At 37.8% G+C, this 27,651-nt stretch overlaps 1 protein-coding gene across 8 annotated transcripts in view; it reads left to right on the top strand.

Moving 5' to 3' along the window:
* IRF4 (interferon regulatory factor 4) overlaps positions 1–24,693 on the top strand; it is a 33,011-nt gene extending 8,318 nt beyond the window's left edge. For all 8 annotated transcript variants that reach the window (XM_020789815.3, XM_020789811.3, XM_020789817.3 and 5 more), the window contains exons 3-9: positions 2,181–2,367; positions 3,327–3,415; positions 4,545–4,686; positions 6,312–6,419; positions 9,560–9,913; positions 14,080–14,192; positions 20,131–24,693. In XM_020789815.3, the coding sequence (XP_020645474.3) occupies positions 2,181–2,367; positions 3,327–3,415; positions 4,545–4,686; positions 6,312–6,419; positions 9,560–9,913; positions 14,080–14,192; positions 20,131–20,274 (1,137 nt within the window). In that variant the 3' untranslated portion in view covers positions 20,275–24,693. The remainder of the gene's footprint in view (positions 1–2,180; positions 2,368–3,326; positions 3,416–4,544; positions 4,687–6,311; positions 6,420–9,559; positions 9,914–14,079; positions 14,193–20,130) is intronic.
* The last annotated feature ends 2,958 nt before the right edge of the window (positions 24,694–27,651 follow it).

Below are 27,651 nucleotides of genomic sequence, written 5' to 3'. Positions count from 1 at the left end.
GTTAATTTTGCTTCAGCTGACTCCAACAAGACTACACCCTCTGGAAGTTCATCATGTAGGGTGTATAATTTGAAACATAGCTCTTTACAGTGGAAATCATTCTTGCATCTAGAAGTGGACATCCATAAGGATGAAGTCCATGTACATGGGGTTACCTATTTTATCTTCACGACAGTCAGAAAGGTAGATAGGACACTGATAAAGGCAGTCAAGAACACCCAGCAAATTTAATGACTAATTTGAGATTTGAATCCATGAGTGTATTGCCAACAGGCCATTGTTATAACAATTTCACAGTCCTTTGACTGACACGCCTCCATCCTCCATTCTTTGGAATCCTGGGATCTGTAGTTTGCTAAGGTTCTTAGAAGACTTTGCTGTAGTACAGGGGATGCACTGGAGCCCTATAGCAGAGAAATCTATGTATGTCACCAAACTGCAAAAGCCAGGATTCTGGAGACCAGAGCCATGGAAGTTAAAAGTGGATCAAATTACTGTAACTAGTAGTGCAGATACACTCCAGGTCTTCTCAATCCAGCTCTAGACTTTGTCCCTGTCAGACCCAGTTTACATGCTCCTCATTCAACGTAGAGGCAAGCTATAAGTTTGGCAAATTAGAGTAAGGGGTCCCCCTTCCTATTGTACTTTTTATTTTTCAGTGGTGACCAGTTTGAGGGGGTCATGCGGGCACTGGGAAGGGCTGAATGTGGTGGTAGTTTAGGCCAGACCTGGATATATATTTTTCTTTCTCCCACTGTTCTTTTTTACTCTCTCTGTCTCATCACTTATGGGGGGTTATTGAGATTAATACCATTGCCACAAGTTTCCTACCCTGGTTTAAATAGTTAGGTAAAAGGAGCAAAACCCATGAACAATATGACACTTAATATTCATGAGTCTGATGGTCCTTAGAAGCCAAGAAGCAGCTTGGAGCAAGCAAAAGATGACTCATTGTCTGAAAAATGAAATTAATTTTTTTTAATATCCTGGAGTGCCTCTTCCACACCATTTTAAGTAAAAGATCACTTAAATTATTGAGGCGATGATCCCATCTTTTCTATCCAACTGGCACCCTGAATTAAAATGCCACCCAAGCTGCCTTCCAGTCACACTTGGAAGATTTCTTCCTTGCTTCACAATTATCTTTTCCCCCATTTGATTAACTGCCCCAGGGCTTGATGCATTAGGACTGTAATCCTGTTCAGAGTTGCATACACTTACACCCTATAGAGACATCTATGGGACTTGTGTATAATTTTGAACAGAATTGCAGACTTTGCCATTAACTTTAGCAAGCACCATAACTATGTCTTTCAACTCCTTTCATTTGTTGTTAACAAACAACATTACCTGGAGCAATGCTATTTAGTTTCTGCTAGAAAGAATGTAACTAATTACTTTTAATAGTAAGTAAATTTTAAAAGCAGCTCTTTAACACCACTAGTAGAATCCATATGGCACATCTTTTCCCGGTAAGTTTTTCAAGTACAAGGGAAACATTCAAAAACATTTAAAACTAGTGAACCTTGCATGCTAAACTGATATTGCACCATTGCTTTGGAAATAGAAGCTTGTCTCTTGACTTCCAGATCATTCTTACAGTTTACTTCTGGGACATTTCTAGGAATTAGACTGGAATTGGGAGGTTCAGAAGACTTTGCTACTAAATTGCATCAAGGCTTTCCATCCCAGTCCCAATTGCCCACCCCTTTGAAAGCAAGGTTCAGACAATACAGGAGGGGGTAGCATCCTTGTTCGTAAGTGCACATTGATTAAGAAACAGGAAGGATTCCAGGTTCTGAACTGGAAACCTGACTTCATGGAAAAACATGCATTCGTTATTTCATTCTGTTTTGCAATGGAATAAATGACAAAATCACCAGCTATCTATTTACATCTGGTCTAATAGTGACTATGAATTCTAGGTCAGTGCTGGGTTATTTCCCTGCTGGATCATTCTACAGGATAGTCCTGTATAGTTAGACTTCAGGTTGAATTACTGCTATGGATGTTTTAATCCTAGAGTGACAAAAGAAAATCCCATGATAGTCCCAGCAAAACTCCTCCCCAAAATCTTCTATGTGGAACACACTTGTCATTATATTATTTAATTTATTGATGGAAATAAGTTCCACAATTTAAAAACACTTTAAAAAGTTTTTTTGTTGTTAATATTTTAGGCATGGGCGTTGTTTAAAGGAAAATTCAGAGAAGGCATAGATAAGCCAGATCCTCCCACATGGAAAACACGTTTGCGCTGTGCTTTAAATAAGAGCAATGACTTTGAAGAACTAGTTGAAAGAAGCCAGCTGGATATATCAGATCCATATAAAGTGTACAGAATAGTACCAGAAGGTGCCAAAAAAGGTAGGGCAACTTTCTTTATACAGAATAAGTGCATTGATTGAGATGGTGCTGGGTGGTGGTGGGATGAACAGTAGTATAATTGTTTCAGGCAATTAAATATGGTAATAGAAAAAATATATATGCTTTTATACAGGGTTACAATGACATAGGAAACACTTGAGCCCTATCCACTCTATCCTCTCACACAGTTCCAACAATGATGCAGGGAAAGGGTTACAGTTCAATTGCCCCGTCCTTCCACCACATTTCCAGAACCAATCCCTGCAGCCATTCAGGCTGAACATCTCTAGGGGAAGTTTAAGCTGTAGCCATGTAGGATCATTGTGCCATTTAAAACTGTGTGAGCTACAGAGCCAGGCCACCTGCTGGAAGTGGTGGAACCAAGATGCATCTCTGCTCCCTTCTCTACTTATTTGACTGGAACTGTATGAGGGGAACAAGTTGACAGACCTCGTACGTTGTTTTTTTTAAAAATAAGTTAATATTTACTAAATTTTGTAGCCAAATAAATTATATTGTCATAGCAATTCTGCAAATATGTCATCGAGTTCTGGCCACAGATAGTTTAAAAATGAAGAAAGGACAAATCTGACTTCCATTTGTAAAATAAACAAAGAATTTCATGGATGTAAAGTAGTGCATGTAATGTAAAGACCCTGATGTTGGGAAAGTGTGAAGGCAGCAGGAGAAGGGGACGACAGGGGACGAGATGGATGGACAGTGTCATTTTATTTTAAAATGTTTATTTTACCAACATGAATTTGACCCAACTCCGGGAGGCAGTGGAAGACAGGAAGGCCTGGCGTGCTCTGGTCCATGGGGTCACGAAGAGTCTGAGATGACTAAACGGCTAAACAACAACAACAAAGTAGTGCAAAATGTTAAGTGTATCATTTTTCTATGTATCGTAGTTTTCCACAATTCTTCACATCATTCTGCTTTCATTTTTATATGCACAGGGGCAAAACAACTCACTATGGAAGATCCACAAATAATTATGAATAATGCTTACTCTATGAATTCATCATATACTGCACTACAGTCTCAGGTAAGTGTCATTTTAGCATTGTATGTAAAATATGAAACTATACAGATATTTTGGTTGTTTCATACCTTGATCAACAATATGATATGAAGGAAATAGCAAAGAATATCACAGGTTAGGGAGTGTTCTCAAAAGAGTTCATAGTGCTTCAGGGTCAGAAATTTGTAGGAAAATTATTTATACCAGTTCTGTTCCATTTCTGTTCTGCCACTTGGTGTCCCAAAATTAATATTGGTACATCTTTTATAATTACCTCCTCCTGTAACTAAATAAAAGGATTTTTAAAATAGCAATGAATTTGTGCAATAGCATCAATTACATACACAGATTCCACTGGAGGGATCTCTGGTTTTGCATTGTCCAGTTCGTAATGGCAGGACCTACACTCCATCCACAGTACTAGTGCTCTTTATGTGTAAGGACTGTGGCACCTTTGCTTTAAGAACCTATTGTTGTAGAGTTATGATAGAACTGTGGATGAGACCCTGGGGAGCTTATGCCAGAGGAAAAATCAAGAGTAGAGTCAATGCAAGGCAGGTTCACATGTTCATGAGAATTCAAAAGGGGAAATCCAAGCCTGCCATTGATATGAACATGGAGCTTCAGCATCTGGAAAATGTAGAGAACAGGCAAGGAATCTTCATGCCTAAACCATACATTAGATTTCAGTAGAAAAATGTCCTTCTCTCTGTTGTACTCAAGGATAATAAGGTAGTGGGGTTCAGTTTAAGTGGGGCTGGAATCAGCGTGAATTCCAAGAAGGGAGCAGTAGAATCTCACCCTGTTTTGTCTAAATTCTGCTGGTGCTGCAGAATGCAGCAACTGAGGATGCTGCCCTGTACCCATTCACCTGGGCAAGTTCCTTGAACACCATGTAGTTTTCTTTAAAGTAGATGTATCTATGAGTGTTCTCAATCTGCTAAAGATAGTCAGGCTTCACTCTTGAACATAATAGTAAATACTGACCTGAAAATAAATCTGGAAGCTAGTTAACTCATCTTGATACATCTGCACTTGGACAGTCTGAGAGTGGTATCTGATCAGGTTGTATGGAAAGTTGAACAGGAGTTAGCATTCATTCTCTCTCTGACTATAGCTAAAATATTATGCAATGTTTTGGTGAAACCTATAGGTGCCAAGCTACATGATGCCTCATGATCGTAACTGGAGAGAATATGTTCCAGAGCAGTCTCACCCTGATATCCCGTACCAGTGTGCGGGCATGCCTTTTGCAGCTCGTAACCATCATTGGCAAGGTCCAGCCTGTCAGAATGGTAAGCTATATAGGTAGTCTACATGGGGCTACAGATAGTTTTTATTTACGCTGAGAAAGAAGTCACGGGTGGCTCTCCATTGCATACAGTGGATGCATGTAGTTCTGAATTTGAAGCTTTTTAGTAAGTGGATTTCCTCATTAGCTTCAGTGAAGGATACAATTTGATGTATGCATCAGTTTGGGTGCATAATACTTTCCCCTCTATTGAATGGGCAGGCTTCAGAAAATGGGAGAATCCTGCGTATGCAGCTCCTACTGCTGCAAGGAACTATACTATAAAAATGGTGCAACCATATATAAGGACTTCTAATTCTCTGCTGTAAAGGGAAATGTGTATGGTTCATTCTCACTGGAACAAGCGCCATGTATTTGACTTCAAAGTGATTAACTCTGGATTATGTTCTGAGAATCTGTGGCCAAAGTCCTATTAGTTACACTTGCTGACATAACACCACCAGCATAACATTCAGTGGTGAATTGCTACAAGTTAAATATACTTTTTCTATTGAGTCACACAACTACAATGCAACAGGAAATACCTGTGCTAACTTCTTAACTGCCAGCAATTTGCTGCTGAATGTTATGCTAATAGTGTTACCCCAGCAGGTGTAACTAACAGGATTTTGGCCAGTGCTGATTAACCAAATACAGTACAATAAACACCTGAAGTAAGAAAACTGTTTTATTGCACTAGAAATTTGGAGAACTTTTACTTTGTAGGTTCAAAAAAGAATTGGTGAGGCAAGCTTGGTAAACAAAGACAGCTTACTGTATTTAGATGAATAAATCAGAACTTTTCAGTGCTGAATTAGCTTATTCTTCAGAGCTTTATGAGCTTGAACATCTGCAACAAAACCACTCAAAATTTAATCTTTTTTTGGGGGGGATAGCCACAGTGCACCATGGGGGGGTAGTCTTGCTAGCTATTAAACTCTACAGGGGGGAGCTCTCACTGAACTGCTCTTCCCATAGTGCTCTAGGGGGATTTCCAGCAAGCGGTGAGACAGAAAGGTGTTCTTTTCTAACCAGTCGATGCACATGGAATGAAGCAAACAATGATGGTAGAAATACTTCTCTTCTGCCTTCTTCCTTTTCCTGTCCTAGTCCCAGAAGCCTGCCTGGGAGAATTCTGAGACTAGAAGTCCTAGAATTCTGAAAATCCCATTCCTAACAGTTGTTTTAAGCACCACTGAAGCAGTGCTTAGCATGAAGAAAGGACAGGACAGGAGTACTAAAATCTATCAGGCATGACCACCGATGCAATAACATTAGTTGTGGAAGTACTAGAATCCCTAACATTATTGGTGCAGCCCCAGTGCAGTGATAAGATCATTACTTAGTACTAGATGCTATGGCTTGAATACACTGCACTTGTACCGAGATAAAGCCATTATAGTTGGTTACCATATTATTCATCCAAGATGCCAATATTTTTAAAAACCGAAGCTCTGCTTAAGGCAGTATGAAAATATTTCTTAAACAGAAGATAAATAAAAGGCATTCAATATAAAAAAGGGTTTTTTTAGGGTGCTGGTTTGCATAGTTCAGAGGGAGGGAAACCTAGGGTTTGGGGATTGCTTGGCAAAAGTGCAAAAATAATTGGGTTTTGTTTGTTAAAAACAGGCTGTCAGGTAACTGGAACCTTTTATGCTTGTGCTCCACCTGAGGCTCAGGTTCCTGGGATCCCAATAGAGCCAAGCATAAGGTCGGGTGAAGGTCTTCCACTGTCAGGTATGTAAACCATTCAATAGTCACAGTGAATTCTTGAAAATTCTCAGAACTTTCAACATATGTCCCTATTTCCTAATTATCACAAATGAGAACACATTAAATGTTGATTTCCCCCTCATCCACACAGATAAATAACTATTCAATAGCCTTCTTTGTTAACTCACTCCAAAAGACATGGACCTGCTTCTTAGGAGATATCAGGTATTTTTTGTTAAGTTTGGGCCAACAAAGAACATTATACCATAGATAAACCCAGTGCATGAGAGGGCCCACTATGCCCAATAGTGCCTAAACATTTTTTCCAAATAAATTTCTTAGATGCAGTGCAATAAAATCTTATGAATAAACTGAAAAAGAAGTCTCACTATGTTTCAGGTCTTAAGACCTAGAAAATCAGCAGAGACCCTGGATTTTTGTTTTTCAGGTGGGGGTGCCCTTCAAGACTGGCACACATGTCTACATTAGATGTATTTTTCCATCTCATTATTTAATGGACTAAATAAATAATAAATCTGTCCTACTCTATTCATTCCTAAGATGGCCATCATCAGGGGGAGGATTTCTATGATATTTCCTCTGCAACCTACATTTGAACCCATAAGCAAGTTCAAACATGTTTATGTTTAATTTGGCCTTTCTCACCATATTACTCATAAACATATTCAAGCCCACCTATAAACTCAAACATAGGTTGCTTAAAATATACATAACATGCCATAGAAATCCTCCCCCTAGTCAACACAATCGTATGTACACCTGAATTTAAAAAACATAACAAAACTTCAGTACTGTAGTAACTGATCAAAGTAAAATTTAAAGAGTGGTTATGAAAGAAATAAAAAAAATGAACTGCCAATGTCATACTGCCTTTCTGCAAATCCGTAGTGAATTGCATCAGCAGTCAAAGTAATCAAGGGACTGGAGTAACTCCTGTGCAAAATGTTTGCAATGTCTGGGATTGTTTTGTCTAGAAAACGTGGTGGTGGTGGCAAATATTATGAAGTTGTATGAAATTATGCATAGTGTGGAGAAGGTAGATGGAGAGAAGCTTACCCCTGTCCTACAAATCTAGAACCCAAAGAGGTCCTCCACTTAAGTTAAATGGTAGGAAACGATAATTTTTTTTAATGAATGTCAAATTTATAATATGGACAAATATAGCATTTCCCAGCCTAAGTCTTACAATTAGGTATTTGAAACCAAACCATCACTATTTAAAGTACTGAGAGAAAACAGCTTAAGAGCGTATAAAGAATGCAAAAGAAAAAGAAAAATCACGCACCACTCCATACGTTTCATGGTTGCTGCTCAATCAGGGATGATTCTGAGTCCCAGTGCTGTAGGCCTTTGCTCTACAGTGGGGTACCAGTACCAAGAGTAAAAATTGTTAATTCAGTACTTTTCCCAGTTCTCACAGATCCAGCAGACCATTCCTTGGCTCAGGAAAACTACTTTTAAAGAGTGTAGACATTCTCTAGGGGCCTTTAGGGTAGGACAGACTGCCTGCTGTTGTGATCATATCTTAATGTCCTGGGGCGGACTCAGAGGAAGGACAAAGTATCTTGTCCCTTCTGATAAGGTTCAGTTGGGCTTAGTAAGGATATGACTACACAGTAAAGTTGTCACAGACTGGATTCAGTTAAACAGGGTTGCTTGAAAGTGTAGTCTGAGATACAAAATGATCTGTGCATCTACACATAAGGATCAAGTGGTTTCAGGGCAGGAAGCCATACTGCATCTCCAAGTGACCGTATTTAGTCCCATCCCGTTGTCTGCATTCACCACCAAAGTGAAACAGCAGGACTGTAAAGAAAAAGAAGAGGAAAAAGGGACACCCCCCCCCGGTGCCTCTTCTTCTGTCTCACCTTCCCCTCCTTTTCTGTCTCTCCTTCTATGGGGACCAGATGAAAGCTGAGTTTGTTTGTTTCATTAGTAACCGATATATCACTTCATTGGTTTTACACCAAAGTGAAACAGTGGTGGATTATAAAGAAAGGGGAGGAATTTTTTTTTAAAAAGGCCACCCTCTGCAGTCTACTTTGTCACCCCTTTTGCAGGGAGCAGGATAATGTTTGGTTTTTGTTTTTATTTCTTGAAAAGTAACACACCATTTCATTGGCTTGCTACCCAAGTGACATAGCACTGAATTGTTGGGGAATACGCCTACAAATGTCACTTTGGCCCAGTACTGGTGACTGCACATTCCGGAAACCAGACTAAAACAGTGATCCTACCCACACTAAAAAACAAAACAAAACAGTAGCCCTTCCCAGCAACCCAGAAAGGCATGGGTAGGCATAGATAAGGGTTAGGCTGGTTTGTGACAGCATGTATGTTATGCAGTTGCCAGAAAATGGAGTGAACAGCCTGTTCAAGCAATTCAAAACACATGGTAGAACAACATCACTTACACCCTAAGTGTGCTAAAGACTATTTGTAGTTTTATATACTTCTAAGAAGACTCAAATACAATGGCAGTTCACCCCCCCCCCCGCTTGATTGTTTTTAGTTCACATCTGATTGCTAATTCCTGAAGGAAATTCAGTCATACAGGACTCTTGCCTGATCATATTTTTGGTGGTAGTGGAACTCAGCTCTCCAATCTGGTCGTGGGGGACATGGGCCCCCACCATTCATGCTGTGGTGTCCATGAATTAGTATGTTTAGAATTGCAGCCTAGGGTTATATGTATGGCATGTCCTGGTATATTTTTGAAAATCTGTTCCTAAACTGGAATTCACAATTGTTTGGTCATAATAATGGCTAGTTTTATTGCTCTTATTTATACAACAAATTGTTGGTTTGTGTGTGTGTGCATTGCACATTCTGGCATATATACATTACTTTCCTTCCTAATAATCCTGGTCACTTGAGAAACTGAAGCTGAGATTGAGATTGCAATCTTATGCTTATTTACTTGGCAAAAACCCATACTAAATGCAAGGGAATTTAACTTCTAAATAATGTGAATAGATCTGGGCTGTAAGTAAGTTAACTAGTTTTACACAATAAACTGATGGAGTAGTCTAATCTGACACCTCTAGTAAATCACTAGTAGCTCACTTTGTTTGCAGATATTACAAAAAGTGCAGCTGTCTGATGTCAAATGGTACAATAATTTTATATATGTGTATTTTCAGATTGCCGGTTACATATCTGTCTATATTACCATGAAACTCTTGTAAAAGAAGTTACAACTTCAAGTCCTGAGGGCTGTAGGATATCTCATGGTCAAAATTATGAGGTCAGCTGCCTGGATCAAGTTCTGTTCCCTTATCCGGAAGATCACAGTCAGAGAAAAAACATAGAAAAAATGTTAAATCACCTGGAAAGAGGAGTAATACTCTGGATGACATCCGATGGGCTCTATGCTAAGAGACTTTGCCAAAGCAGGATCTACTGGGATGGTCCTCTGGCCCTTTGCAGTGACAGGCCTAATAAACTGGAACGGGAGCAGACATGCAAACTTTTTGATACTCAGCAGTTTTTATCAGGTAAATGTTCAACATCTGTTACAATAATAAATGCATTTTTTTATCTTTCCTAATATTAAAGCTTTATTTTGTCCTTGTTATACAAGTGGGTTTTCATGGAGTTGGATTCTTGGTTTTATGCTGTCATTGTCTCATAAAATTGGATTAGAAATGTCAAGAAATTTTAGTGATGTCTCATTTCTAGCAGAGACAGGCCACATGGAATCCTTGTCAAGGATTCTCAACCCCTTGTAAGAGCTCTTCCTTCCAGGATCAGAGCAAGCCAACATGTTTCCCCCTCCCCCTGTAATATTTTTGGGATTTTGCACAAAGCACAGAAGTGCAGAACTAGTGACTTCTCCTTAAGCATGCATATGAACTTACAGTGCTTTCTGACAATTGTCATTTTACTGAAACACAGAAAAATTAGTTTTACAAATGCTTTTACCTCTCCATTATTGACCAAGAAAAAGCTTGGTGTAGTATGGGAGCAGTCCTTTCCCCTGCACCCACCACTTTCTTCTTTACTGTGTGAGGACAAGCCAGGTAAAGATTTACATCTCTAATTAAGATGAAAAATTATTTAAGCAACAAAAAATATCTGCTGCTGCTATTTACTTTGAAGAGGTTGGCATCACTTGTTCTCCCACTGATGGCTAACAATGCTCCTGAAGCATTCTTTTGCTTGCTGTTCCTGAAGGTTCTTTTCACTGAATTTCCAAGTGCCTCTTCAAAGGCTCTTTCCTGATCTGTCCATTTCTTGCACTACTATATGTGACTTTTGGCATATGCAAATGATCAGATAGCTACATGAGATACTGTTTTGCTATGAGTATAACTTTGTTATTAAGATTTTTCCTCTTGATCACTGCTTACTCAAAGCCCACTTCTGAATCTCAACCAGCAAATTCCAAAGTTGAATATTTAGAACAGATGATTAAGTGCTGTATTTTTCCCCTTTTGAGATGCAACTACCACTTTATAGATTCTTTGAGTCCCCCATTCCAGAAACAGAAGAGTTTTATAAGCAATTCTTATAAATCCCCAGTTGTATAATTTTGAATACTTTTTATACAAAAAAGTTTGTGGGAGACTGGTAATTGCTTCTCCATATTTATGTTAAGAAGTTTCTTTCCTGGCTTACTGGATCATATTTGAAAGTTAGCTTCAATTTATTCCAATTTATGGTGAATAATACAGGTAATTCTTTGTGGCACATATGTAATCACTCACTAAGCCTTCTGCCAAGGGGAGAGAAATTTTCACCCCTCTGCTTATGTACTTTATCAAAAAGTTATTTTATTGTATTTCTTCAAAATATTTTTCATCTGACTTTCTCCTTAAAAAGGACTCAAGGTAGCTTATATCATTAAAAGACAATATTTAAAGCTAAACATAGTAAGTATACAAATGCTAAAAAGAATCAAGCAAATACCACACTGAAAGATGGAAAACAAAAATAACACCAAAAACATGTTCATAGCAGTAAGGCACACCTATCTATTAAAAAAAAAAAAACCACCATTCAGGCATTCAGTCAGTTAAGAGAAAGCTTGCCTGAAGAGAAAGGTCTTTGCTTGCTTGCAGAAGGACTGCAAAGATGAGGCCAGCCTAGCCTCCGGTGGGAGGAAGTTGCAAAATCTGGGAGCAGCAACAGAGAAAGCCCTCTCCCATGTCCCCACCAAATGTGCTTGTGGGGGTGATGGGACTGAGAGAAAGGCCTCTCCTGATTATCTTAACACCTGGGCAAGCTCATAAAGGGAGATATGGTCCTTGAGACCGTTTGGACCTAAACTGTTTGGGGCTTTATAGATGGGAACCAGTGTTTTGATTTGTGCCCGGAAATGGATCACCAACCAACGGAGCTGTTGTAATAGGGGACATATGTGATCTGCCCCAGTTAGCAATCTGGTTGCTGCACTTTAGACCTGCTGAAGTTACCAGTTCCTTACCAAAGGCAGCCCCACATAGAGTGCATTACAGTAATCTAGCCTAAGGCATGTGTCACTATGGCCAGCTCAAACCTTTCCACGAATGGGTGCAGCTGGAGCACTAGTTATAATTATGCAAAAAGATTCCTAATCACCTCCAGAACCTGGGTATCTAGGGTCAGAGACAGATCCAGGAGCAGCCCCAAGCTGTGTGCCTGTTTTTTCAGAGGGGCTGTAACCTCATCCAGCACAGGCTGAAATCCTATTCCTTGATCTGCCTTTCAGCAGACCAGCAGCACCTCTGCCTTGTCTGGATTAAGTTTCAGTTTGTTCACTCTTGTCCACTCCATTACTGACATCAGACACTGGTCTAGAGCCATAACACCTTCCTCAGATTTCGATGGCAAAGGGAGACAAAGTTGGGTGTCATCATCATACTGAACTATAAAACACTGGACAACCTATCCCAGTAGTTTCATGTAGATGTTACAGATGTCTAGTTTACCATGGTAGTCATGTGTGCACTGTGGCAATGTTCCAATCATTTTGTGTGTGTGTGTGTGTGTGTGTGTGTGTGTGTGTGTGTGTGTGTGTGTGTGTGTGTGTGTGTGTGTGTGTATGCGCTACTACACTGTTCCACATTAAATATCTAATGCATTGTACACACCAGTCATAGAGATTTCTCAGCACTTGCTTCATAAGGCTATTCTTTGGAATTGTAGCTTTTTATTCTTGTAACTAGTGCGTTTTTAGCTCAAAGCTTCTGTGATATCACAACAGTTAGCCAATGGCTGGGAGGCCTATGTTTACCTCAGACATTGCCCCTCTAAGTTCCACTGATTTGGAGGAATGAGGGGCAAGAGTCATCTATAATATATACAGTGAACTGAAACTATATTAGGGCCTGGGACGGTTACAAATGATAATGATTTTAATTTAGATATTTTGGCTGAAATCTTGTTGTACAAACAGCGTAACTTTTAGACATGAACAGCTATAAGTTAAGAAATCTCCATAGGCATTTTCTGTTGCATTCCAAGCCAGTATGCAACAGATAATGTCTATGGAGATCTCTTAACTTCCATCAAATCACATCTAAAAGTTATGATGTTGGCATAACTTCAAAATAGGATTTCAGCTATATTGTCGTTATAGCCTGGAGATCTGGATTCAAGTCCCAACTCTGTTGAGAAGTGCAAAAGCCATAGTAGAATGAAACTTCAGTATGAATCAAGAACGTTTCAGCTAATTCTGAAGTGATGTTAAGTGCATGAAATTACACACAAGGAATTTATTTGAACAAACAGAGGTTCATATATAAGCCAAGCTTTGTAGATTGGACGGAATATACAAATATTATTTTCTTTTGTTTTCATAATTATTCTTTGCTTGCTTGTCTCTAGTCACATTGACCTTTGTTCTAACTACTCTTTTTAAATTTTCTTTTCATTTTGACTAAAATTACAAATGATTCGAATAAGTGGTTCTCATCTAAAACACAACAGCTGCATGTGTCATTCCTTCTTTTCATCTGAAATGTTTAGTAAAATCTACCTTCTGCTGTTGATATCATAATGTTGTTCATTTCCTGATTGGCTGCTACTGGGAGGTGTATGAAATCTAGATGTGAGACTAAATTTTATTAAACTTTAGAGGAGATGTTGAATCCATGAACGAGAGTTGGTGAAAGACTAGTTAAGGGACAGGAAAGTAAAGTTGAATCCTGACAAGAGAAAGGCACAATGGTTGATTTGGGTTCTGCAGGCATGGCATTCAACTTGTTCTGGAGAAAGGTTCAATCTATCTGAAAGACAAGTTTTCATTCTGTGGATGTTCCTGCATTCAGCTTTGTAACTCAAAGGTTAGCTGGCCATGTAGGCATGGAGCATCTCTTGCCAGGTCTGACAATTCTAAACCTTCAGCTATTATATAATTATATAATTCAAGGTTGGATTACTAATATATGCTATATGCAAGGCTGCATTGATAATTAATTAGAGACTTTATTCTCATGTAACCCCTTCATTGTTTTATGAGCTGCAGGACAGAAGGAGAAGAAGTCTTTAATTAATAAAAATTGCCATCACCAGGATGGCTTTGCTGTTGGAGGTGATTTTTTCCCCCTACCATACAATCTATTGATCAGTAATATACAATGACTTTTTATTTTTATTTCTTGTTTTATAATTATTCTCTTTCCTAGCTCTAGAATTTAGGTATATAGTATAGCTTGAACATTTTCTGTTTGCTTTCCAGAATTACAAGCGTTTGCTCATCATGGGCGGCCATTGCCTCGATTCCAAATTGTGTTATGTTTTGGAGAGGAGTTTCCAGATCCGCAAAGACAGAGGAAACAAATTACAGCCCATGTAAGTATATTTGGTTTAGTTAAAACTAGGGACGTAACAAAAATATTAGTCTTCATGTACCAGAATTTTGTTGAGGAGGGGAAGAGGAATGACACATTACACTGAATGAACACTGAGTTTAGCATTGTGTTTAGATTTATGGGTGGGGTTTTTGGGTACACTACATGATTTTCCCAAATCTGAGAATTCTAGTGTCCTTTCCCTCTCTCTCCACACCCACATGGGGTGTGCTTGTGAACCTCTGATGAACAGCATTATAGTTTGCTGAAAAACAGCATGGGGTTTATATATCTCCCATTACATTAGATGGGACATAAAAGACATATCATACTACAGTGGAAACATGCAACAAATTTGCTGGCAATTTTTCAAAGGTGTTTTTCACCTGTGAAGCAAAGCTCAACAATTGGACATGGGAAAGGGCTGAAACTTGGTTAAATTGCTTAAAACCCTTCAGATGACAATCTGATATAAGCCAATTGCAATGTGATACAATGCCAACCTGGCAGGAACTGTGTGGATTCTGCAAAAAAAATGTAACATTTCGGGATTAAAATGTCCCCTTCTAGTGCATGAGGTTTAAACAAATAGCCAGTGTGAAAATACAGAGCTGAGAGAAGCAAGTTAATACATTTGTATCGTAAAAGAAAAAAAGTTAACATTTACACTTAATGAAATTGACATTTGTAGGACTGAAATGAACTGGGAACTTCATGCTGTCAGGTGCCTTCAAGTTACCTCTGACATATACTGGCCCCATGAATGAGAAATCTCCAAAATGTCTTATACAGTACTCATCTTGTAAAGTCCAGCCTGTGGCTTCTTTTAGGCCAGTGGCTTCCAACCTTGTGTCCTCAGATGTTCTTGAACTAAAACTCCCAGAAACCTTCATCACTAGATGTGCTGACCAGGATTTCTGGAAGTTGTAGTTCAAGAACACCTGGGGACACAAGGGGGAGCAATCCATCTTTGGTCTTCCTTTTTTTCCTGCTGGCTTCAACTTTTCCTAGCATTATTGTCTTTTCTAGAGAATCTTTCCTTCTCATGAGGTGTACAAAGTAGGACTGTCACAGTTTCATCATTTTTGCCTCCAGAGATAGTTGAGGCTTGATTTGTTCTAGTATCCGCTTGTTCATTTTCAGGCAATCCAGGGTATCCACAAAGCTCTTTTCCAGCAGCATATTTCAAACAAATTATTTTTTCCTTTCAGCTTTCTTTATTGTCATGCTTTCAGATCCATATATGACAATTGGGAAAATAAGAGTGTGGATTATCTTGCTTCTGGTCTCCAGTGACACATTCTTACACTTGATGATCTTTTCAAATTCCTTCATTGCTGCCCTTCTGTGTCTGTCTTCTGATTTTTTGGTGGTAATCTCCCTTCAGATTGATGACTGAACAAACATAGGCGTGTCAGGTGAGGACACAAGAGAGGGTTTTCTCAGTGCCTGGATCCCCTTTCACATATAGGTAGGCTGGCCCACTCTTTGTAAATTATGTTGACAGACAACATGTGAGACCTATTTCTGAGCAATTCACATTTACAACTTCATTTTTGGCTTACCATTCTAATTTTATTAGAAATCAGTGTTCATTTCCGAATGACTAATAAGCTAATAAAACGGTAATAATAAATGATTATTTTGAATACTGATTTTTTAAAATTAATTTTTATTCATTTTCAATTGGGATAGGATTTGGGGATAGGGGGCTTGGGAGTGGACATGAGTAGGGGAAGGGTAAAATTCCAGAGAGTACAAGGATATGTTTACATCAACTTATACAATTCTATTAGAATAAAAAAATAACAAAAAAGAACAATCTATCAGTTTTTACTAGAATGACTATAGTTACTCATTTCTTCATTCCCTAATTGGACCTTCACATTCTTCTTTTATCTATGCTTTCAAGTCCATATTTCAAGTCCAACTATAAAATCATTCCAAATTTCTATGTCCTTTTAAAGATAACTGTGTTTCTGTTTTCTTCCAGTGTTTCCCATATTATAGCTACTATAATTAAATGTATTATCAAATGTTTCATTTCTTTATTTACATACATGATACTCAATTAACACAATTCCAGTTTAAGTGATATCTCACAAAATACAATTTTTCCCAACATTTCAACATTTCATATACTAATCTGCAATAATCTACAATAATTTTCTGCTTCCCTACTTGTCCACCCAATATGGTTGAAAGTACTCTACTGTATTTTATATTTCCAATACTTATTAAAACACATTTCATAAAGTGGTTCTTTATTTTCACACTATAAGTTCTGAAGACAGATAGTGTCCAATTTTTATTTTTTTATATTTGTTCATAAATTATTTTACATCTGATGTTATTCTATTCTTTTCGTATGAGTTTCTTGGAGGCTCATTTTATCCATCTTTGTTATTAAGGTTTTCTTTATTCTTCTTAGGTCTTCTTTTTTTCATGGTGGGCTTTCCTTTGGTGCTTCCCCTTTTGGTTTTCTACCTGAAATTTTGAACTTCCTTTTGAGTTCCGTCCTAATGATCCACTTGATTTCTCCTCTTCCTGTTTCATATCTATCTTTTTCTTTTCTTTCCTACCCAGCCATTCCCCCCTTTTTTCCATAAAGGCTTCTGCCTTCATTTTTGAATTAATAGAATATCCCTGCATCTGGAATTGGAAAGAGACACCTTCCGGTATCAACCACTTATATGTACAGTGGTGCCTCGCTTAGCGATCACTCCGCTGAGCGATGAAATCGCTTTGCGATGGACTTTTGGCCATCGCTGGAGCAATCGCTTAGCAATGTCTTCTACAGCTAAAATTCGCTTTGCGATGATCGCGGGGAAGCTATCATGGCAAAGCTAACTTTTTTAAACAGCTGATCGGCGTTTCCAAAATGGCCACCGCAAAAACAAAATGGCTGCCGCTGTTTTGCCTCGCTGTAGAGGCACCCAAAATGGCCACCGCTATGGAGGAATTTTGCTTTAAGGTAAGTTTTTAGCCCATAGGAACATCTTAAACATGTTTTAATACGTTCCTATGGGCTTTTTAAAATCGCTTAGCGATTAAATCACTTAGCGATGTTTTTCCCGGAACGGATTAACATCGCTAAGTGAGGCACCACTGTAACTGAATTTGTTCTCAGGAAATCTGTCAACTCTGCATATTGTCTCCTTTTCTGTCTTATTTGCCACAGAATATGTTTCAAAATCTTAATCTCTTTTCCTTTTATAGTGGATCCTTTATCTTGCAGATTTCACCTGTTTTCAAAATACCATTCTCATGAATTTAACATGAATTTCTCTGGGGAGTTTATTATTCCTGGTGTATTAATTCTTTGTGCCGTATCTATATTTTGTTGTACATCTTCTGGTCACATCTCCATAACTGGGGCTTAAATTGTAGTTACCAATTGCACTGTGTCATCACCTTTTTGTTCTGGAAGATTCTGGAATCAGAGTATGAGGTTGGCTCCATTTGTAACTTTACGTTGATTTCATCTTTCTTTCATGTTGCATCACTACCAGCTCTGTATTCATAATCTCCATTTTTTTCTCTCTCTTTTTGAGGTTTCTTGTATTTTAGCTATTTCTTTTTTATTTTCTATAATTTAGTGTTTGGCATCAGTCATTTGTGACCCTAAATCTTTAATTTGTTCAGATTGTGAGCCATTCCTCCTTGTATCTGCTGTAATCCTGTGGATAACATATTTTGAATGCTCTGTTGCCAATCCTTAAGTGTTTCTTGCCCCAATAATTTCAGATTTTGTTCCTGCACAGATGAGCCTCCTTTCCCCCCTTCACTGTCCTTTCCCCCCTTCGCTGTCATCTTCCAAATTTCTTAAAGATGCTGTCTGGTTTCTTTCCAGCAGATGTTGCTGCTGCCCTACCTTTCATTCAAACAACACTGTTTACATTGCCCATCCAAAACATAGGTCAGTGCCTCGCCCCCTCTCATCAAAATCTAGATCCTCCAAACAAAGCTGCTACATGCTACAGGGGGGAGGGTCATCACAGGTTTTACATATAATGTTACAGAGATGGCTCAAAGCATTTTGCTGTCAGAGGCAAAGCAGGATGTGCCTCCCCCGACAGCCCAGTCAAGTTGCCTAATCCCCAAATCAGCCAAGTTATTTTGGCAAGGTAGGGCACAATCTCACAGTTATCTTTCCTCATTCCTAGAAATAAAAATACAATAACAAGACCTTAATAGCTAAACATTTGCTCCCTTTTCATCACAGTCAAAAATCTACCCAGAAACAGCTGTCTAACCTTGCTACATGATAAAAGCTGTCATGTAGCTTTTACCGTAAAGGGATAATAGAAGCATCATTCCTGCTTTCAAAATGCTACCCTCCTACTGTGGACCACATGTCCTTCCTTCCTTCCTTCCTTCCTTCCTTCCTTCCTTCCTTCCTTCCTTCCTTCCTTCCTTCCTTCCTTCCTTCCTTCCTTCCTTCCTTCCTTCCTTCCTTCCTTCCTTCCTTCCTTCGGAAAGTGATATGTCAATTTTATGTGCAAGCAATCCTTTGTAATTCAGAAACTAGAGCATTACTTAGCTATTATCCTAAATCCAAGTACTTTACAATGTTAGGCTTAGATATTCTAAAGTAAACTTTTAACTCCACAACTAAGGGGTTGGCTACATGTCATAATACTCCTATTTTTGCATCAGGTTTAGCACACTTGAAATCAGTTTAAAAATATCCACTTACACAATGCACAACTAAGCACACTTTTGTTGTTGTTTAGAAAATGACTTTTAAAAACACCCACAAGAGGGTTGTTTATTTTAAATTGATTCTGATCACAATATCATTTTGGCACGTGTGCTCACCCGTGTTGGAGCAAATTGCATTTGCAGAATTTGTCAAGTATTAGATGCCAGGATCACAGGTTCCAGGCTGAAGGATACCCTGCAGCCTGAACTCTTATATTGGTTCCTATCTGTTTCTGTTTTAGCACTGTATCATTTAAGAGCTGGAAACTGCTGCCAGCTGCCTGGCTGGTGATTTACTGTATCTTCTTGTACTTTACTTGTCACTTACACTTCAAAAATCGATGTGCCTTTCCCATGTGAGCAGTTCACAAACTGGGAAATAATATTTCAATCTCTTTATTCTTCTTTATGTAGAACATACTAGTGTTATCTGACTCCATTGCTTTGTAGCATGGATGTGCAACAGTTATATGTATTTAGGAATGCCACCCATAGTAGAATCTGTGACAGCCTGTGGTTTGAGGGGTGGTGGGGTGCTTCATCTTGGAGTGGCAGGATGAGCCTCCCTGGTTTAACTATGGGCTACTTGTGCCTACAACTGAGAAAACATACATTGGATAGCATTAATGGGCCATAATGGGTAAATCATGTACATTTTAGATACAAGTATGTACAGGGTGCCTACAAGAGCCAAGTGCTAACATGTGCATATAGCAATTCCAATGCCCATGGTTGCAGGCATGTGTAGTGCTATGAACATGAAATTATATTAAGTGGCTTTATGCTTGATAGTGCAAACGTATGCAGTTTTTCTCAGAAGTGAGTCCTGTTGACTTCGGTGAAATCTGCAGCTGCATGTTAAAACACAAAGCAAAATTCATTGGTGTTTCATCCAGTGGGACGAGAGGACAGTCTCTTGCTTCTGGGAGTACATTTATATACCTCCTTGTGTATATGTACAGTATATAACTGCAAATACATTTTTGCCCCACATTCTCCCACTCATCCTTGGCTCCTCATGTCCTGCTCTGCCTTCCATCCCACCATCAACAGTCAAGACCAGCCACCACTGAGCAAGACTATTTGAATAGGAAAGCATATTTTAGAAAATTCCTGTGTGGATAGGTGGAACTATACTCTGTTGTTTTGTCATGTTCCTAATCTTTGTTTCCTGATTCCTCAGGATGAGTGAAAATTTGCCATGTTTCCTATTAACCTTTTTATCTTTTGTTAAGGTTGAGCCAATGTTTGCAAGGCAGCTGTACTACTTTGCACAACAAAACACTGGACCTTTTCTAAGAGGTTATGATATGTCAGAACAAGTTGCCAGTGCAGAAGAATATCACAGATCTATCCACCATTCATCTGTTCAAGAATAAGCACATGAACTTTGGGGCTTGAAGTGTTGTTGTGAAAGCTGAGCATCATACAAGAATAACTGGATCACAAATAAGAGATGTAAATCAATGCTTGGATTTTTCCAGAAGGTGAAAAAAGCTACTCAAGGACTGGATATGGGCAAGCCTAATAATACAGTAGAATGAGTAGCTGCTCTCCGCCCACATTTTTTGGATTGCTATACCTCAGATTCTGCTGCTGGGGCTAGTTGTGAAAATGGATGAAATATAATGTATGTTTACATGTTCTTAAATGAGGACAGTGTCTCGCGGACAGTTTGAACTTAAGAGTCCTAATTATTTATTTGATTAGAAATCTCAGGGCAGGAATTCCTAGACTGACGCAGCAGTTTACATGCTACAAGGTGGCACTCAGAAATGCATGTGATAAATTGAAAATATATTATTTTGAAAATATTATGACTATGGGAATTTAAGGTTTAGGTAGTGAATGTTGCTGTGTAAAGGTTTTTTTTCTTTCTTAAAACAAATATAATTCCTGACATTTTTCTAATAGATTTTAAAATATATTGTTGTTGCTGCTGTTGCCACACAGAAAATAAGCATGCATAGCCCATTCTACAGGTATAATTGAGCTAATAATTCCTGATATAAATACTACATTCTTATACAATATTATTTATTCAATCAATACCATTTATTTCATGTTAAATTCAATAAGCAATCAAAGCCTCTCTATAAAACAGTGAGGTTATGGCTGCAAGCCTAGACACACTTTTCTGGGAGTAAATCATAATTACTTAAACGGAGCTCAGTTTTGAGTACACATGTATAGGATTGCACAGATATCTTCAAGAACATAACCAAAGAGTGAAACACGTTGTTTATGGAGGGATCGAGAATGATCTGTGTAAAGCTATATTTAAGAAGTTATTAACCCACTTACAAATCTACAGCAGTTGAACAATCAAAATGGTGTTTGGAATAACTTACAACTGACTTCATTGTGAGAATTATATCTTTTGTGTGATAATATTGACAATTATGGGTCCTAGTGCAGGACGTAGTTAAGTGGACTTAAGTAGCTTTCTGCTTGATTGTGACTATGAGTGATTTATAGTACATTTTTACTAAAAAGTAAAGGAGGAATTTAGGGTCTAGGTATTTGGTCGGACACAGTCATATATAACAGAGGACAATGGTGAAGTTGCTTATAAAAGTACCAAAGCAGACTTCTCTTTCCTGTGTAGAAATATATATATTTTCTTCTTAGTTAAATGTGTGTTATACTTGAATTTCTAATCAGGGACTCATATACATTTGTACAATCAGCACTAGACTTTTGAATTTGTGCATCTTAAAGAGGCACATTGCCTTGGGATATAATACCAATTCCCCAAACCCCAGACAATGGGGTTCCTGTGGTTGTTCTTCATCACTTAGCACATTTTTCATGACACAGACCGCAGTTACTTACTAGGGCCTAAGTTACACTGGATGCAGTTGGATTTACATCTGAATGAGTAAAGTTAGCAGCCTTACTTTTCTTAAAGTTGGGGGTGGGGGAGGACCAACATTGCAGTTTTGTTATTCTTATGCCTTATTTTCAGTTATGCACATGTGTGTTGTTATTGCTCAGTTTAGAAATAATACACACATTCGTTACATGCATGTATGACCCTCACTTGCTTTTGGTTGTCTATGTTAAATAATCATATCACAGAATAATATTCATTATGCCAAAAAGGAAATGAGCTTGTTGGTTTTTGTTCTTAAAGGCTTTGTGATCGTACCTACCTCCTACAAGGAAGAGTACAAGAGAGCTATATGGGCAGCATATACTGGTCAAAAATCTGTGCTATTTTAAAGGACAATGGGCTGTTTGCCTTAAGTAGGAGAGGAGGACAAGAAACTCAGTTAACTCACTGGTTAATTTCTCTGTCAAAGACTATTGAAGGCAATAGGGTACTTAAACTACTATACGCTAAGAGAAAAAAACAAAAGAACAGTCTCAATTTGTAAGGTATGTTTGTATCCCAAGGCACTCCTTAGGCAGTAAAAGGTTACTGGCAGTCCAGTTATGCTTTGTGTATTTTAAGAAAGAAGGGAATGCTTTTGCTCCTCATATGTATATCCTACTTGAACTTTTTAAATTGGCTATGTTTTGTACCCTGCTTTCTGAAATCATCCCGTTTTTAGTGTTATGAGGAAACCAAACGTATCAACTAAATAGGACAAGTTGCATAACTGTGAGAAGGACAACAGATAGGAATGGCATTATCAGAACAGCTGTGTAGCAATCCAGCCAATATGAAGCATTTATTATTTTAATGAGAGAATTAAGTGCAGACAATGTTATGCTGGTATGTATATAACAAAGCCCCAATATTTATTGTGTGGGTTTTTTTTAATGCAAAAGAGCTTTTAAAGCCACAATATTTCTCTCTCTGTCTCTCTGAGAGAAAGAAAAGAGTGAGCGAGCAAGCAAGCCTACATTTCCGGATACTTTCCATGCTGATCATTTCCCACTTGAATCCTTTTCTCAGCTGTTTCCACTTGGGGCACTCCACATGTTTGCTCATGGATTAATCCACATGTGGAACACTGGGAGATATAAAAGTTGCTGGAGAGATTTAGGTGGGAATATACTGTATATAGGTATAAATAGGAAAGAGTTAATCATTTAACACCACTCAAAACTGCAGCCTCCCTCCTTGTCATTTTTAAAAAGCTTTGCTACAAGATATTCCTATATAATATGTAACAGACATTTGCCCTTCAGCACAAGCAATTTTTTCTCTAAATAAGACATCAAAAATTAAATTTGGTTGGAACATGTCTTCTGTATTAATCTGAGATGTGACATAACAAGTTCTAAGTGAATTTTCTTTGAATAAAGTTCCATAAACCTTACTGAAACTGAATTCTGAAAAATTGTGTTTAGAATCATAGATATGATTATCTTTTTTTTTTTTTACTTTGACATAAGTTCAAATATACTCAATGGGACTTTCTCCCAGGTAGGTGTGCATAGGTAAATACAGTAAGAATTATTTCTGAAAACATCAGGCTTGTCATGTTACGGTCTAACTCCATTCCAGCTGTTACCTGATTGGCAAACTTTCTGCTCACTACAGGCATCAGTCAAAGAAAAAACCCATTTCAAGACTTGTGATATTCAAGGCATCATGTTAAATAATAATAATAATAATTTTTAAAAGTCAGTGGATGTAAAAGAGGGTGCTTTCAAAATACCCATATTGAAGGATCTTACTGTTTCTAATCTGTAAAATAGCTCTAAGATTCTTGTCTGTGAGGCCATTAATTGCTTTTGCCATGGGGTACTTTTGTCAGGGATTTTTCTCTGTGTTATAAACTAATAGGGTAGCTTTCAATAGGACTGCTTTTTAAAAAAACACACATAGCAGAGGCCTATCTGCAGTATGTAAGGCCAGTGCATATGTGGAAGTGAAGGATCAGTTTTTTTTGTTTCCCTCCCATAATTACCAACACACACATATTAAAAAACAAAGGGATGCCATACAGCTGACGTGTTGAGCACAGTCTGCTTTGATCAGTAAGTTGCAATAGGTCAGCCTACATTGTAATGAGTATCTCATTTTGCATAAGTGCATCATTGAATTGAATTAAAAATTAATGAGAGTATGATCCAGCCTAAATTAAAGACTTTTCATTCCCTTTCATTTAAGGTGAAAAAAGTTATGCAGGTGGTGTTTTGATTTCAATAAAAAATGTTAAGCACATGCTTAGCATTTTCTATTGAAGTCAATAAGATTTAAAAGTGCTTATACTGCCTAGAAAAGTGGTGTGATTACATGAAACAGATGCTGCAACAATTTTAGTTGGCATTTTGGAGGACAGGTCATGAGGATCATACTTCGGCTGTGTACCATTGATGTAGAGGTTTGTATTAAACGTGTCTAATCTCCTAGGGCGGCTTCTCGTGTTATAAAATTCCTACAAATTTAAGATCTTCATTTTAGACCACCTGTTAAAAAAACAGAGCTATTAGAAAATAGAGTTGCAGATCTTGATTGAATTATTTCTGCTTAAATACCTGTACAAGGTGGCAGATAAAAAAATCAGACTGTCCAACAGGAAGAATAAACATGAGTACAAATGTGAACAGGATATTGAATAGGCTCATTGTGTATTAACAGTTGAGAAAATGGCCCTGTCAAGTCAGTTTTGTGATACTTGTTATTGACAGATCAATATACTGGTATAAAAATGACTACCTTCCTTGGTTGTTCCTGTGGAAAGACCATAAACAAATGAAAATAAAACTGGAAATATTTGTTAACAAATAACTGTAAATGTGCCACAAATTGTAAATAGTTTTTAAAACAAGATTTATATGTCACTGTTTTTATTGCTTGAAACACAAGATTGATAAATAAAGTGATATATTTCTATCCATTCCCCCTCAATGTTTTAAATAATGCTAAAGGTCTTCAAAAGTGTCTGAACTGTTTCTGTTTGAAAGCCTGGTGTTTTAAAAGATCTGTTTTATTCCTACTACTGAACTTCTGTCTCAAGGGTTTTACTCTCAAATATTTCATGAAATTTTAATGGAAACTAAGAAATGTTTCAAATAGTATCTCTAGATATGGGAAAGTCCCATAGAGTGGTCGTATTGACCAGATAGGCGGGGTATAAATAAATAAAATCAATAAAATAAATAAATACAATTCTAGTATGTTACAATATCCACACAGATGAAATAATAATAGTGGTGTGTTGTCAAGTCAATGTTGACAGATACTAACCCTGCCAAGGATTTTCTAGGTATGAAGTACTGTACGTAGAGGTGGTTTACTAGTCTGTCCTTCAGGTAGCATTTTGGAACTATGCAGCTGACACAGGTCCACACAGGTGAGGTCCACACATAACAAACCTCATCACCCACACATTTGGGTTAATTTCACCTGGTCCTTCTCCTGGGAGGCACAATGGAAATTTGAACTCCTAGCCACACGATCCTACCCTCTGAACTATACCAGATCAAATGTTCTTTAAAATTTCTGCAAATATTAACAAGCTGTCTGAATGTATGTAGCTTTTGCTGAAAAGGAGCCTAATTTAATGCTCTCTTAGTGTCCCTAATTCACCTAGTAAAATAGACTAGGCATCTTAACAGTGGCTCTTTTCCTCATTGTGAACTTGAACAGGGGCTTCAAGTGACCCAAGTATTAGCCAGCTCTGTGGAAAGAAAGAATCAACTCATTTGGCCTTTCCGATGGTTACACATACTGTATTTTAATGTCAGCATTACTGGCATAAAGGTGGGGAAACACCATCGCGTCTCATCATGCAGCTTTCAGGAAAAAGAAAACTACTGCCTACAGATTACTAGTTCAAATTTTAGCCTTTACACAGAATAAATGTGAGCTTTCTTTTTTTAAAAAAAAAAACAGACAAATCACCTCAATGTCATTGATTGCTGCACGTATTTGAAATGATGGGTTTTAGACCCTTCAGATTGTTTCACCTTGATCCCATATAGTTTATTCAACCATGCTTTCCAGTTTTTTCATATTGTTAGAATCTTTTTGGCTTAGTTTAGGTAGGTCAAAGTGTTTTCTCAGAAGTCATATCCGCTGTGTTCCACTCTCTGTATTTAACAGTTTATTCCAAGATCATGGCTTTAACATGCAACCCACTCCTCCATGCATAGGACTATATGGATGCAACTTTTGGCCCTTTCTTTATGGCATTTATGGGTTTGTAAGCAATAAGTTCACAGTCTTTTTTTACATGGAGATGATATCAATCTGCTCATCTAACATATTTGAATCACTTCTAAAATGTATGTCTCTTATACAGAGTACAGAATAAAAGTTAAGACAATGACCAGAAGAAGATAATAGCAGTAAGGAAGAGAACAGATCCACAATCCTCAGCTTTTTAAACAAGTGCTTAGAAAGTTAATATTCTAAAATGAACTTCCAGAATCCACCAGCCAGCATTGATCAGTGCCCAAGCTGGCTAAGGGATTTAGCACTTATAAGCTTTAAAAAGTAACTTTTTTGAATGGTAGCTTATCTTACCCAACATTATTTTTGAGATAGAACTCATACGTTTTTCATAACTGTTCAGTTTGTTTTGGAAGACATAAGCATGTCATATTTTTAACTACAGGACATCAGTTGTAGGAAGGAGTCTGTTTTTCCTCACATTTCCATCCATTTTCAGCCTGTATCTCAGAACCCAAGATTATATGTCCAAACCTAAAATAGTTTTCTTCATTAGTCAGTATATATTTCCCCTTTTCATGCTTGATTAAGAACTTGATCACGGGTGTCACAATTTTCCCCACCCACTGATAGCCCCATAGAAACTAGGAAGACAGTAAAAGAAACTTTAAAAAATTCACAGTGTGCAGCTGACTATCAATGATTGCACAAAAGTGAGAACAAAGACGAAATAAATGGTCTAAATAATTTGTCCTTATTCCTCTAGAGAAAGATTGAAACAGTTGCCTTGATCTTGCTTTTCAAGGAAGCAACACAAGAAGTAAAGGAGACACACAAGTTAAGGGGTTTTGTCCATCAAGGTAGACAACTGGTTGGTCTCCAGATGCTGTTAGTAGTATATACTACTGCTATTGGATTACAGCATCCTTAATTAGCACAGCTTATGATGAAGGATGATGAGAGTTTCAGCCCTATAGTAACTTTTTCTTTGTGTAGGAAACTCCCAAAGATAATTTGTTTTGAAAATGAGACCGGAGTGTGATTTACAGCATGGGGGAATCCCCAATGACATAATTTTTAAAATAATGAAAAAAGTTCTACCTTTTCAATGAAAATAACATCCTCTCTTTCACACAAGTAGAGATGAAACTAAGAGACTCTCTACTACTACTTTTTTACCTAAACAAAAATTCATTCATGGACAAATATCCAGATTATACACCAATGCAAAAATAAAAGAAAATGAATGTGGAGAGTGCCAGATATTTGAATGAAGATAAAGTCCAGATAGATAATTAACACAAATCGATGGTCTACTACAGCATGAAGATGTCAGTGTAAGAATGTGTGTGGCAAATAAACCCCATTAATGCATTCAGTAGAGATAAGATGGAAAGCTATTTTTCAAACACATCTAATTTCTGTTATTGTTCCAACACACCACCACCCCTGCATTATTTAGCTCCCATCACAGTTCAGTTTTTTTTAACCTATAAGATGATCTCATAAAGGAGGCAAAAGGAGGAGTATAACTCTGTTGGTCCTCGTAGATCTTTCTGCAGCCTTTGATACCATTGACCATGGTATCCTTCTGGAACAGCTATTGAGTTTAGGGATTGGGGGCTCTGCTCCCCACTGGTTCTGGCACTTCCTTGATAGCCTATCCAAGATAGTATTGTTT

Source organism: Pogona vitticeps, chromosome 4 (genome assembly GCF_051106095.1).
Source record: "Pogona vitticeps strain Pit_001003342236 chromosome 4, PviZW2.1, whole genome shotgun sequence".
Classification (NCBI taxonomy): Eukaryota; Metazoa; Chordata; class Lepidosauria; order Squamata; family Agamidae; genus Pogona; species Pogona vitticeps.
This window is presented reverse-complemented; position numbering and strand designations above follow the sequence as displayed.